This window comes from Columba livia, chromosome 1 (genome assembly GCF_036013475.1).
Source record: "Columba livia isolate bColLiv1 breed racing homer chromosome 1, bColLiv1.pat.W.v2, whole genome shotgun sequence".
Classification (NCBI taxonomy): Eukaryota; Metazoa; Chordata; class Aves; order Columbiformes; family Columbidae; genus Columba; species Columba livia.
Genome location: NC_088602.1, coordinates 79,291,520 through 79,306,395, shown reverse-complemented (window position 1 = coordinate 79,306,395; position 14,876 = coordinate 79,291,520). Strand labels below are relative to the sequence as shown.

The 14,876-nt window shown below is 39.3% G+C and overlaps 2 protein-coding genes across 4 annotated transcripts in view; one reads left to right on the top strand and one right to left on the bottom strand.

Moving 5' to 3' along the window:
• The window catches only part of LIPI (lipase I), a 21,726-nt gene extending 14,275 nt beyond the window's left edge, over positions 1–7,451 (bottom strand). The window contains exon 1 of one of the 2 annotated variants that reach the window (XM_065064210.1): positions 7,314–7,451. In XM_065064210.1, the coding sequence (XP_064920282.1) occupies positions 7,314–7,350 (37 nt within the window). In that variant the 5' untranslated portion in view covers positions 7,351–7,451. Of the gene's footprint in view, positions 1–2,315; positions 7,277–7,313 lie in introns of those variants that run through there. The other variant, XM_005511436.3, reaches the window with a different exon arrangement.
• RBM11 (RNA binding motif protein 11) lies at positions 7,319–14,876 on the top strand. 2 transcript variants are annotated; one of them, XM_065064220.1, is made up of 5 exons: positions 7,319–7,450; positions 11,230–11,392; positions 12,298–12,373; positions 13,113–13,206; positions 13,651–14,876. In XM_065064220.1, exons 1-5 carry the CDS (start codon positions 7,349–7,351, stop codon positions 13,981–13,983), a joined length of 768 nt encoding a protein of 255 aa, XP_064920292.1. In that variant the 5' UTR covers positions 7,319–7,348; the 3' UTR covers positions 13,984–14,876. The 2 variants fall into 2 exon arrangements, 1 of the variants encoding a protein (XP_064920292.1); XR_010472942.1 differs by lacking the exons at positions 7,319–7,450; positions 13,113–13,206; positions 13,651–14,876 and having other exon boundaries at positions 7,830–11,392; positions 12,080–12,816.

The window sequence follows — 14,876 nt, the reverse complement described above, 5'->3', positions numbered from 1 at the left end:
TTCTTCTGCATGGCCTCTTCACCTTTGCCATGGTGTCAGTGGGCTTATGGCCAAAGAAATTTGGGCCAATATTTTGGCTTCTAGTGCACTATGCTACTTTACAGAAGGCTTTTGTCTGATATTTTATGCCACCTTTCTCAATTTTCCTGTCATTAACACCTTTGTAAAACAAGAGTCAGTCCACTTCTGGAAAGCAAAAGTAGGAAGAGGAATAGTGCCTATTCAGTTCCTTAAAAATAATTTAAGAAAGTAACCCGAAATTCTCAGAATTTTTGAGTTACAGGAGAGGCAGTTCTAGCTCTTTTCCTTTCCCCAGCAAGAGGCTAGCAGGCAGAACTGAATCCATCACATCTGCACATCTGAAACAGACAGAGGGCCCTCATTGGTTTATCAAGCTGTGAAGGGCAAGTGTGGGGGAGTGACAAGATATCTGAAAAAGGTATTTGATACTGTAGTGAAGCTCTAAACAAAGCTAAACAATGTGAAGTACAGCACTTAATATGGTAAAGATGCTAATTCATTTAGGGAACTAGACTAATCACCTTTAGGCCAAACCATGTATCTACAATTACTAGACCAGTCACCTCTGGACTGGACACCACAAAAAATAATGGATATTTCCAAAGCAGAGCAGGGTTGAAGTTAGAATGTTAGAAATTGACTAGATGATCTTTTGAGGTCCCTTCCAATCCCTAACATTCTGTGATTCTGTGAAATGGCCTGAAACTTCCTGTCTCAAATCATCCAGACAGAAGTTTCGTACCTATCATGACCTTACAACAACAGCTACAATTATTACGTCTGGGAAAAGTTAGAATTATCTATATTTCAAAATAAATATCACCATTCTCCTCATTTTGACACTGAATAATTTAAGTAACTTTTACTGAGATTACTGGAAGGGTTATTAACTAACTACTAATACAGGAATGTATTCCAGTTTCATTGCTGAGACATCCAAGAAGAAGTTCTGAAATTAAGAGCTGATCAGCTGCAGTTGTCTTGAATGTATGAAAATAATATTCAAGAACCTAGTAAAATGTCATACATGTGACATGACACTGAGATATTAATAGAATGTGTCACATTTAATCTCTAGTTTTTATACAATTATATATGACATTAACACCAGAAGTTCTATTACACAAATGTCACATACACAGCTAAACGATAATAAACAGCCACTTGATTACATTTTTGCTATTTAGATTCAAAGCTGTGACATGAAACTTGTTCATTTTTGCCTAACATTGTTCTTAAATCAAAGTTTAATCACAGATCCTTAAAATTCATTCCTACATATCTAACAGATTCATGCTAAGATATTGTACAAGTATTCCCTCATATCCATTTAAATGTTTTGATTTATTATCATTTGATTGGTAGAAATAAGAATTAATTCTTCTAATCCAGTGAAATGACAGCAACATGAAACAGAGACACAGTCTGGTCCATGGAACTAAGAAAACTATCACAAGGAAATTATTTTCATTACTAGCTGGCAAATGTCAAAGGGAAACAACTCATTTGCTTACTGCTCTGAAATGACAGCAGTTGTTCTTTGAAAGGTAAACAGAAAAAAAATTATGATGTCTTCACTGTGGAATTAGATAAGCACTAAAAACAGATTTATAGATTTAATATTTTGAATTGTTTAGCAAGGAGTCATCGAGGGGAGGTTTTTCAAACTCCAGTTTCTCATCAATTACTGGAAGGAATACCCAGCTGCCCTTTGTGCACACTTGTGGGAGTACTCACACACACTTCTCTGTACAGTCAGAACACACAGATAAATGTTGGGCAGTTACATATGTAGTTTAGCTCAGTTAATATAAAATTTTAACTTCCCTGTGTACCTTTGTAAGCATTGTAATCATCTTCTGTCATTGAAAAGTGGAAAATCTTAAGTGCGCACTGACTTTCTTGTAACTAAATTTTGCTATTTAAAGTATAATGCATAACTTGAAAACCTGTCAACCTATCAAATGTGAAATAAACAATAAACTTATGTTTAGGACTATTTCACAATTACCTCTTTACTTTGTACAAAGTGCAAATACCGAGTGTGTCTGTGTGCAAAGTACAGCCAGAGATAAAGTATCAGGCTTTGTTCTATTTACTTTAAAATCAAACCCTACGTCTCAGTCTCAAAGCGATCAAATTCTGTTTACTAATCACCTGCTCCATTAGTTATAATTCACTGGGTTTAATCTTTTGGTCAATTTAAATGAAAGAATACTCATTTGTTGGGATTTTTTTTACATTTGAATAAAGCCAAGAGAGTACACCACAAAGAATAAGCAAATGGTTCTTACCTGATTTCACCCAGTATATCAAAAAGATGAAGAAACACAATTTCAGCATGTGGAAATGGAGAAAAGCAATACGCAACATCCACAGACAAGTGGCAAATCTAGTGTTTCCTTGTAGTATGCTAGATTTCTGACCTGACTCCCACTAACAAAGTAAGTGACATGTGGAGTAGGAAGCAGAAAGCAAAGCTATATTCCAGCTTCTGCAATTCATGACTCCTCCTATTGAATGACTTCAGTAGGTAGGGTGGTTTCTGGTCTTTAAGGGTTGGGACTAGTTTTTAATCTATTTCCCTCTCTCTTTGGCTATCAGCAGATTTACACATAAGCAATCAATACTATATATTACTGACAACTCTGTCACACACATGGAATTTAGGAAGCAGAATAACTACAGGTACTTAGAAACCCACTGTGTGTCTTTTTTCAAGCGTGTCACTCAACTGCAGTTAGAAGCACTAAGATGGGCAAAATAAACAGAAAAAAAAGTCATTCTGGTGACAGGAGGATTTTCCTGGAAGAACTGGAAAATAATTCTGAGAACTGTACGTCCATGGATTAATTTTGCACAAAATTATGTTCTGAGCTTTTTTCAAGGTGTCATTCTCTAAATCCAGAGGTCTATGTAATTGCTTAGATAGGAGAGAGATGGAGCTTAGAGCCCCACAAATCTTACCCAGACACCAAGGTGCTGGGTGTTTTAGGTATGTAACTTAACTTCATTCCCTCTATGTCCCCTGCTACAAAACAGGTGAAGAAACATTTACTTTTGTGAAGCTAATCTATTTGCAAACCAGTTCACTGGGTAAACGCAAGAGGACAAACTTCAGTTTCTTGGAGTTCACAGTGAGGCAGAGGCAGATAAACTCTTCATTACTCAAGTGAGATGTGTGGATGTTTTCTTATACCTGGCTCCCCATTATTTCCACTACAGGAGAAAGAAAAATGAACCATAACCACTCAAAATGAGAGACATCCATCCCAGAACAGGACTTTTTTTAATTTTTTTGCATAGCATATCCTTCACAGTGCTTGTAAACATAAGGTCTAGGTGTCCTTCTTTTCCATCCACATCAGTTAAGGAGGGAGGGGGCAGGGGGGTGTGCTTCATTATTTACTTTTCAGCGGTCAGTCTCTTCAGCTGGTTTTATGATTCTGAGCAGCTCAACAAAGATGTCCTACAGAAGCTCCTGCAACAGGTAGCCGTTAGGAAATCTCCTCAGAGTCTTTTCCCCTTTGAATGCAGCCACAAGGAGACAAAGATACAGTAAGTCCGCTCATATGAAAATTTACTCAGCTTAACCAGTGACTTTTTATTTTTTACTTCCATTTCTCGAATTTGCCCCCTATTCTCAGTAAAGTTCACTAAGTGTCCTGGATTTGTTAAAAACAAGTTTCTTTTTTAGTGAATTTGCTTGTCAGGTAAAGCCTTCATATTAGCTGCATTTTCCTGGAAAACCAGATACATGTTTTGGTAAACATAGCAATGGAATGTGAAGTTATTGATAAGCACAGATTCACATCTCACCAGAGGGGCAATGAGAAAGAGGTGGCCAAGAAACTGACCAACTGTGTATAACATCCCATTCACGTGAATACTTCATATAAAAGTGGGAGATCACAAGGATTTCGTCCAATTTCCTTATGGCCGATATTAGGAGAGGACCTTGCTAGTCGTCCCTGCGAACTGAGGCCTAGTGACAGACTGAATCCAGCTCTGCTTGGCTGCAGAGTCCAGTCCAGGACTCCGGGTGCTGGCTCTGCCGTTGCTGGGACTTCCAAGATTAGTTTTGTGTATTTTGTATTATTTTCTCTATTCTTTTTAGTAGCATTAGTAAAACATTTTTAATCTTTCCAACTCTCTTCTCTCTGTCCTTCTTTTCCTCCCAATTGCCTGTCCTTAGTGGGAAGGGGGGAGAGGGAGGGGTTGAGGGGGGAAGCGGCGGGAGAGGGGGTTAACAATACATCTGCCACAGCTTTATTGTCACCCCGCAATCAAAACCCTTGACACTAAGGCAGCTCTTGTTATTCCTTTGCATTGCCTCTTCCTCTCAAATCTTTGATGCTTTTCACAACTACTATTATAAAAGTACAGCCCTACTGATATTACCTATTACTTAAAACAAGTAACAGTAGGGCATCACTTTGGCTCCTTCCCCTCTCTACATTTTAACATAGATTATTGTTACAACAGCAGCTTAGTGCAACCAAGCAACCACCAGATAGGCAGTCCCAGCATGCACTCCATGTACAGTACACTTTCATACACCAGTTAAAGCACAGAGAGCTCACCACCACCGAAAACAAACTGCTAATAAGCCCTAGTAAAATACCTGCCATGCTCATTCCAGAGCAAATCACCAGATTCTAGAAGAAAACCTTACATATATGCCTTTATACCTAATGCCATTAGTTGTGAATAAATAAACATTTGCTCTTTTACACATGAATGGGGAAAAGAAAGGAAATTCTAAGTTGCCTCCCAAACTGAAAACCAATAAGCCCAGCTCACATGTAAGTAAAGTACTGTACTACCCCTGTCAATACAATGACTCATGAAACAGATTTAAAGCCCTCTGAAATCAGTCTCAGGAAAGGACTTCTTCACTAAATCAACACCCAGAAAGTTTTGTGATATTAATCAGGATGTTGAACTCATGCTTGACAGACCCACCTCTCTGTCATATGACAAGGGGACTTTGTTCACCAACAGTGGCACTTATGCCACTTCGAATTTCATAAATCTTAACAACTGTTACTGTTTACAGTGCAGTTTCTACCGACATCCCACTGTCAGGTAAATCCTCCAAGGTGATCCTGAATTCCAAGTACACTGTCACAAACAGATGCAAGGCTCTCAAAGTTCAGCTACTGCCCACCCTGCTTTGCTGCATATTGTTATATCCACTGCTTTTCTCACAAGGATACACTTCTCACACTGGAATTCAGAGTTATCTGCCCCAAAAGTGCTTTATGTAAAGCAGCAGAGGTTGTCAGCACTGTCTTTTCAGCGCTCTGCGTCCCATCATGCTCAGGGCCACAGGAGCTGTACCTCCTGAATGAACTCTGGTGCTTTGGGGAGAGCACACAGTCCACTAGCTATTGAAAAACTCTCAAGACTGGACAAGTATTCAAGTTGAAAAAAACATATATATCAAAACTTCATTTTATTAAAGTACAAGATTACAATTTACGGGTAACAGGATGGCACTTTTACACTTCAGTTTACCCCAAAAAGTTTCTGATAACATAACAGCTAAAAACATTACAGCGTGGTTTTCAAGATTAAGATCAAATTCTTACGCAAGGTTTGATATCCTGATCTGTGGTCATGTGTAAATGTATTTCCCCTTCTAATCTTATGCATACCCCCAAGGATTTCGCAATCTTGGGAAATCCCATTCTAATAACAATACTTATAACAACTCTCATTTCTCTTATGAACCAAGCCACTTCTCCAGAAAAATTCCTCTCTAGCCACTAGCTGAACAGCGCTGTTCCCTATCAGACAAGACGAAATCACACCTGGCTTTTGCAATGCAGCGTGTTTAACTATGAAAAAAGGCTGTCTAAAGATTACAAAAGGAAAACCCCCTGACTGGCTGGAAGATGACTATGGCTCACTGTGTATTTTACACTGAAGTGTGTAATTCCCATAAATTGATAATCCCTTTTTAAATAGACTTGGCAAGTCAGTAACTAAGCCTACATTAAAAAATAATGGGCACTGAGGCAAAGTAGCAGGCTTGGAGGGGTGAGAAAAAAAATCTTTAATAATTTTTTAACATTGCTGTCATGAGGATGACTTCTGAAAATGTGCTCATTTGCAAAATAACACTTTAAAAATACATATCAAATGTTAAATGTGTGCATGTGCTTGAAAACTGTAGCCACGGCAACAGCAGGCTATAAGGCAGGCGTAACTTAAGACAGCGACCACATTCCCTTTTTTTTTTAAATATCGAGAAACGTACAACACCTGACACTTTACATATGTATTTCATTAGTAACTATCACAACGCTTTATCGTACCGATGACTGAAAACAGCTCGGGGGCTCTGAAGGTTTCTGACGCCCCGGACGCCCGGCCCCACCCCGGCGGTGCAGCACCCGCAGCTCCGCGCGGGGGCGCCGCTCCCCTGAGGTGGCGCCGGTTCCTTCCAGCCCCTCACGGCTCCATGGCGGCTCCTCACGGCCGAGGAGGAAACGTTGCAGGGGCACACACATACGTGGGCCTGACAATAATAAACGTTTTCTTCCGTTCAGCAGGGAAAAGCCAAAAAGGAGAAGATCAAATGAGCGTCTTAAAACGACGAAGTTCCCCACAGCATAACGGCACTACCGACTGCCAGCCCTGCCCGGCACCACCTCACTGGACGCTTAGTGTCGCTCAAACACACTGTTAAATAAACCCCACGCCTTGCAGCAGCTGTGATAGGGCCTCCGGAAAGGCCTGTGCTGCCTGGTGTGGGATTTGTACAATCACAGAATGTTAGGGATTGGAAATGACCTCAAAAGATCATCTGGTCCTATCTCCCTGCCAGAGCAGGAACACCTAGATGAGGTTACACAGGAATGTGTCCAGGCAAGTTTTGAATGTCTCCAGAGAAGGAGACTCCACAACCTCCCTGGGCAGCCTGTTTCCCTCCTTTAATCATCTTTGTTACCCTGCGCTGGACTCTCTCCAGCAGTTCCCTGTCCTTCTTGAACTGAGGGGCCCAGAACTGGACACAATATTCCAGATGCGGTCTCACCAGGGCAGAGTAGAGAGGGAGGTGAACCTCTCTCGACCTGCTAACCATCCCCCTTCTAACACACCCCAGGATGCCAAAGGTACACTGCTGCCTCATGGCCATGCCCCCATTTCTTCGCGACGCTCCTCCCCTCACACACGACGGCCGGCAGCCCGCACGCCCGCGTTGCTAGGACACCGAGCCCGCTGCCTAGCAACGCGCCCCGCCGTGCGGCACTTTACGGCAGCGGCTGCGCCTCTCCCCCTACCCCCTCTCTCGGTGAGAACCGGCAGCGGCCTCGCCATGTCCTCGCCGGGGCGGTCCGAGGAGGCGGACCGGACGCTGTTCGTGGGGAACCTGGAGAGCCGAGTGCGGGAGGAGATCCTCTACGAGCTCTTCCTGCAGGTGGAGGGCGGGTCCCCAGGGGCGGGACGGGCCCGCAGGGCGGAGGCCTCGGCGGCCCCAGCGGGCGCAGCGGCCGTGTTGTCCCTGGGGCCGGGCAGGGGCGAGGCGAGGCCTCAGGCTGCGGGAGCGGCTACGGCAGCGCAGCGCTGCGAGCGGCCGAAAAGCGGGAAGGCGGCGGTGTGTGCCAGGGCTGCTGCCCGCAGGGCGCTCGGCGGCGGCGGGGAGCCCTTGCCCTGCTGCGCCTGTTGGCGGCCGCCGCTGCGACTCCTTGAGCCTGTCTCTCCGCCCTCGGCTTGGCTCCTCCTGGCCGTGCAGGTTTTGGGGCCGCAGGTGGGCCCCAAGTTAGTGAGGAAGTTAAATGGTGTAAAGATGTTTTTAAAATCTACAAGGTGTAAAAAAAAAAAAAAAGAAAAAAAAAGTCTTTTTTACACTTTTACAAATTATATTCTGAATAAAGTATTTTTGATCAGTAACTTGATTAAGAAAAATTAGGGTAAAACCTGAAAATGTGTTGTGCGGGGTTGAAACTGTTAATAAAGTGCGAGAGGCGGTAGTAATGATCTGGCTCTGGGCTTCCACCTAAATTATATTTGTATCAAAATGGTTTAATGCTTGAGAAGACATTAAAAATTCCATCATTGAGGTTTTCATGGAGGTGGTGGGAAAAAATAAGGTGCTTGGGCTGTTTCAAACCCGAGCTTAATTCTCTCTTTGGAAATAAACTCTGCCAAGGAGGAAGGAAAACAACGAAGATAGAAAATGTTAAGACGCAGACATGGCTTCAGTTTTGGTCTTGTATTGACAGTGTCTCTGGCTAAACTGGGTTTATTAATTTGAAAGTAGTAAGGAAAAGAGCGGCCAGGATATGGAGAGGAGGAAGCATTATATCATTAAAACAAGCATCAAATTTCAAGATGCATTGGCAATAGTTGCTCATTATGGGCTTTTCCTGAACTTGTTTATGGTGTATTTAGTTTGGAGTTTTGTTTTGATTTTTCCTTCTGGTGTGATCTACATCCAGACTCTGACTGGACAGGTTCAGCCAACAGCTTGGTGATAAACCTGTTTCTTGCAATCCACTAATTGCCCCCAGTCTTAGAATGAATATTGCTTCCTTCGGGTGTGTTTGCAAAATAAAGAGTGCGAAAAAAGAGGTGGGCAGAATCATCTGTTCTCTTGCTCTTTCATTTGATAATCAGAACTATTTCTGTTCATCAGTTTTATTCCACTGATTAAGCTGTCTTGTTAACTAGGCAAGATCTAAGCATGTTACCCTATTTGCAGTGAAAAGCTTTTCTGTTTTGGTAAATTCTAACCCTTTAGAGTTATATCTCTTCCACTCTCTTCCTAACTTTCAGCTTTTACCTTTTCCATAAAACTATCAAAGAAACAGTTGGTTTTTCTTTTTTTTTTCTTTTCCCATTTTCTATCCAGTATTCCTGCCTGTTTCCAATACTAAACAGTAGTCTGTTTTTTAACTTTAAATGTTAAGAAAGCTTGCCTTACCAGGGGACATTAGTAATACCACACAAATTCTGGTACAGAAGTCCTTTCTTGGGAAGTACACAGTTCAACATTCCTGCTGTGGTATAGTCCTAAAGATGCATTCTTGACCTGTAGCTTTTTCCCCATCAAATTGGGAGCAAGTATTTATTATTACTTCTAAACTATTAATATTTTTATTTATGAACAGGAAGACTACATACTTAAAAGACTGATCTGCAAAGGACTTGAGTTTGTTGCTTCTAGTTCTTGAAGAACCACATCCTCTTCGTTAGGCAAACAATAACCAGAAGACTGGAGAGATGTCACTTTTATTAAAAATGCAGTGTAGTGCAGAACAACAACATAAAAAGAATCAACTCAAGCAAAAATAAGCATGTCAGAATCTTACTGAAATCCATTATTTAAAAAAAAAAAAAAAGCAAATGACGACAAAAAATCCCAACCAAACAAAACTCCACCAAACTTCAAGACATTTGGAAAGACAAGATCAATATTTTGAAGATTCACTGCACAGGACAACCTAGGTAGTATCCATTTCTGTATGGCCTGATTACCCTCTGCACCAATAATAAAAAACGGTACATTATTTTTGATCCTTTATGTTTGTCTATATGACTTCCCTACTTTCACCAGGGTTGGAGGCAGAGTGGGGAGCGTTTCATTTTTCAGCAAAAGCATCTCATTTGAGTAGTTTATACACAGGTGGCAAAAGCGTGCAACATTATTATCACATGACAATCCTTAATGTCTTCAGTCTGACAACATGGAGGGTATACAAAGGGAGACGGTTCCACATCATCACTAAATGCTCAAAGCAGATAAATTACACATTTGCTGTTTGACAGTAATTGTCGAAAATGCAGAATAATAAATTACTTTCTGTGCCTTATTTCTTTCATCTGAGCATATGCTGTGTGTTTATTTTGAATGTTTAACTGTTTATGCAGTTTAATTGCTGTAAAGCTGGTATGAGTTAACTTGTGTTTGCCTGAAGCTATAGATGACTTTTGAGTGACTTTTACTGAAAAGTACATCTCGTGTCAGCAGTAGTAGTGGAAGCCACTTCTACCAATGAGTGCTATTTTTTGCTTCAGAACAATGAATTTTCCATCTACTACAGTAATTTAGACAGTTGGTGATTTTTTTAAATTTTATTTTTACTAGTGGATTTTTTCTAACTTCTGTCAGTTCATTGCTAATCTGGATATTATATCCTCCTAAAGTTAACTTGTTGCATCCTTAATACTCCTGAGCTGTGGCAGGAAACTGTTGGCCATTTCTTTTTACTCGGCTAAATCAGAGGTACAGACGCATTGTTTGTTTTGATGAGAAACTGTTAATTCAGTGATTAATGCAGTGACTCAGTCTTCTGTAGAGAAAATTAATTATCTTTGATATCTGTTACAAAAATGACAGTTTCTTTGAAAATTGAGCCAGTATTTATGGAATATCACTGCTTTAATGTGGTTCTAGAAGTACTATGCAAGGATTAAAATGGTGTGTGTAGGCAGAGATGGAACTTCTTTTCAATGGAAGATATTTCAGCCAAAGGGTTTGGAGTTCTGTTTTGTTGGTGGGGTTTGGGGGCTATTGTGAGGTGTCTGGTAGGAGGGCAGAAACAATATGTTATCTCTGATGAGATGATAGAGTCTCTTGATTCCTTGCCATGCAGTTGTGATGAGGGTCAGGCAGTACAGAAAACTTGTGTTGGTTCCAGAAGCACTTCTCTCTACTTGGGTTTGCTTTCCCACAGTGTTGATGCTGCCCATTTTAGAAATTCAAGCAAGAGTAAAAGAGAAGCCTATTAATGGAGTAGGTCACTTCTGCATATCTGGTATTATCAGTCAGGTTAGTTATTATGCTGTCCAAAAAATCTCTGTAGTAGTTGTACTAACAGCTGTACATGCATAAAATGACTTCTGCTATGGAGTCAGTAAACTAGTTTTCCCCTTGCAGCAGCAATCATCATTATATCTTAAAAATAATACCCCCCCCCCCCCCCCCCGTCATTATTAAAGACTAAACATTAGCTGTGGACCGATGCTTGGTTCCCATTTAACATTTGTGGAGCTGATTTTTGTTTGTAGAAGGGTCAGAATTTGAGCTTGGGGAATATGGAGAGAGATTTTCAAAATTAGGTAGAGATTCTTATACTGAGAAACTTACACTGTTTCTGACTATGACAAAATATACATCATTATTAAATATTCAAAACAGAATGAAGTGTCAATCTCTGTCAATTTCTGTAAGAAAATAATACAAATTTCTTTCAGGCTGGACCTTTAACCAAAGTGACGATTTGTAAGGACAAAGAAGGAAAACCTAAGTCTTTTGGATTTGTCTGCTTTAAGCACAAAGTGTCAGTGCCTTATGCAATAGCTTTGCTGAATGGAATCCGCTTGTATGGAAGACCAATTAAAGTGCAGTATCGGTTTGGTATGTTTAGTAGTCTCAACAAGTCTTTGTAAATTTTTTACTTTTTAGTGACTATTTTTGAATCCTATAGACTTTTATGAAGATGATGATTTACAGTTGAACAAATTACAGTCCATTCTTTTTAAGAAACAAAAACTTGTGACTTTTGCATAGGGAAGGATTCAGTCTTTGTATTTTTTTGTTTACTAAGAGAATACAATAGGTTGGTTCAGAACAGCATAGCTTGCAAGCCAGCTCAGACCACACCATATGGAAAACATAGCAACACAGGTTTTCATGCCAGATTACATTTATGAGTCAGGTTGTGACTTTAACTTACAGTCTGGCAGGAAAAGTTGATTTGGCAAGTGCAGCAACTATCAACCTGTTTGATAAAAGCCACAGAGTTACCAGAGCTCTTAAATGGAAGAGATTGTATTATAGTTTGAGGAATATAGTCAAATCAAGGTGACATTCTTCATTTTATGTTTATGAAAATAAACCACCTAGAAAGCTAATGATCAGGCAGCCTTGGCAACCCAAATATTAAGGACTCATGTTCCCACTGTGCACTGTGCCAGTCCTTACTCAAAGGCTGTACAGAGCAGTTGCTGGGTTTAAGTAAAATGGCTGAGGTTCCTAAAATCAGAAGCATCTCTGATGTCTGTAACTGAATGGGAATTATTCTGTTCTTGATTACTTTAACAGCCCTGATTTATGCTTCTGGAAGTGAATAAATGATAAATGAACATTTTCAAGCAGCAAGGATGGTATAGATTATCTGCCATAAAAAGGTACCATATCTTTATATACTAGCTTAGATACACTAGCACACTGCAAATGACACAGAACACTTTCTGTGGTTTTAAGTTTTTTAATTGAATAGTTGTAACTGAATAGTCATTATGCTTTTGTCTTATTTACAGGGAGTTCTCACTCAGAACTAAACAGCCCTACACATGGTTTTGAGAACTATATTGACTTATATTCACCTTCATATAGGTAACAAAGATAACCTGTGAATGAACTGCATGATTATAATTTTTAAAAAATCTTATTAAGTCAATTGATGCAACTGAGCAATCTTTAGGCTTTTCATTATAACAGCTGTTGCATGCTATAGTTGCATCCCTACTGATGACTTGCAACAGGCTCTAATTAATGTTTGGTTGCTTAGCTTGCCAGAAGTTCAGTTAGCTTGAATTTTCCATTCTTTCTTTGTTTCTGCAAGATACAAGACCATCAGAGAATACTGAAATGTGGTGCTTGTACTAAAAATATTTGCATATGTTAAAGGAAAAAAAAATATGACAACAGAGATTATCTTTTTAAACCCCACTGAGTTTATATCTGTATTTTTTGTGTGTATATGTACAAGCAGCTTTCACGGACATATGAATGCACAGATATAAATCTGTTATAATGGAAGTCTGAATACCCCAGATTAAATATTTTCAATGTTATAACTTTTTATTTGCAAATGTGACAGAACTCTGTGGAAGCTGAACTCCCATGGTGAAATCCAGAACACTTTTGTGTCTCCACTTAAGTACATGTGAGGATTACTCATTAATTGAGCCTTTGGGTGTATTTTCCTTATAATGTTTTTCATGCAAGTTCAGTTAATATCTCAGTTTTCCTTTTGGATATACTCATTATAGCCCAAGAGTTAAGACTTAGCACTCTGGTAAGCATTTTGTGGTGAATGTCTAGTGTTTGTCCATTTGCTTGTTTTTCCTAGGTGTCAGGAGCCTTATGGAAATTCTCCATTTCCTGTTACTCCTTTTCCAATGAACAATAGTTTACCTTATGAATACTCAGGCTTCCAAAAGATGGTGAGTTTGTGTTAAAAGTTAAAATTTGGGAGCTTTTTAATGAAGCTGAAGGTATTCTGCATTTCTGCAAACAACAGTGCTTATTTAATGTTTCAAAATGTGGTGTAGGCTGCTAACTTTGACTGTGTTAGGTGTGTTTATTTTACCACTAAAGGGTACAATAGTAACAGGGGATCTACTAAACCAAACTGTTTTCTTTGTGCAGGAATGTCTTAAAGGTATATAGCTTAGGGAGGCTAAAAATATCAGTCTACAGAGAGAGTGCTTTCCTGTACCGTGTTCCAAAACAAGTCCCCTTTGTGAGACAACCTAACCTAGTAAAATGTTATATGTTGTTATTTTATAACTTATCAGTATTTTCATTGTAGAAGCTGTAATGCATGCAAAATTAAACTCATCGGAATTCCTCTACAATGTTAACAACTCAAGTTTCTGTTTCTCTAGATGAACTATTTTTTAGCACAGCAGTACACAGTGCAGAGTCCAATGGGTCAACAATTTCCTTACTATCAGATGACTCCGCCACTGCCTTCAAATTTATCCTTTTCTCCTTATCAGAATCAAGCTGCAAATTTTAAGTCTGCACAGAGTACTTTTGAATTGGCCCTGCCACATTCAAGTGACTGTGAAGTGCACCAGGAGGATGAAAGCACCTCTAAAAGAAAGAGAGAACAGCAAAGCTGTGACAGTGACACTAGTATTGAGGATGACAAAATGAGACAAAGAGAACGTGACCAAAAATACAAGAAGCACAAAGCCAAGAAAAAGACACATTAATACTGGATAACTGTATTCATTTATTTTTTTTTTTTAATTTTAAATTATATTTGATATTTTTATTTGGGAGAAATTCAGTCTTTCATCTTTGCACTTTATTAAAAAGGAATGTTCAAGATTCACATTATTTTTGAAATATGTTATGCATAAAGTGTACTGATACTTTATTTAATCTCCACCTATTTAAAGAGGGAAGTACTATTTAAGGTACAGAAAACATTTAAGAAGATAAAGTTTTGCTAATAAAGGAAAAAAAATGAGTTCGTTCCACGCCTCTAAGAATCATGGAAGGCTATTATTTCACCAATATGGAGACTTTATGAAAACACATAATTTCAGCCACTCAAGAAGCCTATATATCACTTCCACCACTTATGGAAGGTATTTTTATGAATGGTGTAAGAATTTTATGGAGCCATTGAAGAACTGAAGTGGGCTAGAAATTCTAAGTGTCACATCAGAGGTGTGCTTGTCACTGAAGTATCAACACCTATAACTTTTTTCTGATTTAGCTCTGCTGTTACTTTCAATTAGGATCACCTTGTCTGGTTATGGGAACTGTTTATTTCCAGTAGTAAATTTGAGGGAAAATATGGACATTTGCACCTGAGACTTACATATCTATGAATACCTGAATGTATGTACTTTATGGCTGCAGTATGTACTGACTAGAACTACGTGCATATATATGCATCTTTCAAGTTACTCTCTGGTGTTTTATTTGCTTATTTGTGAGTCTAAATGTTCATTGTAACAAATGGTTGAAAAAATTAATATCTGATGGCACAAAAACATGAGTCAGTGGAGTTAGTACTACCTCTGAAGAAGAGTTTTTCCCTTGTTTAGCAGAGGAACAATAAACTCATAAAAAAATAAATCTTGTGATAAATCAA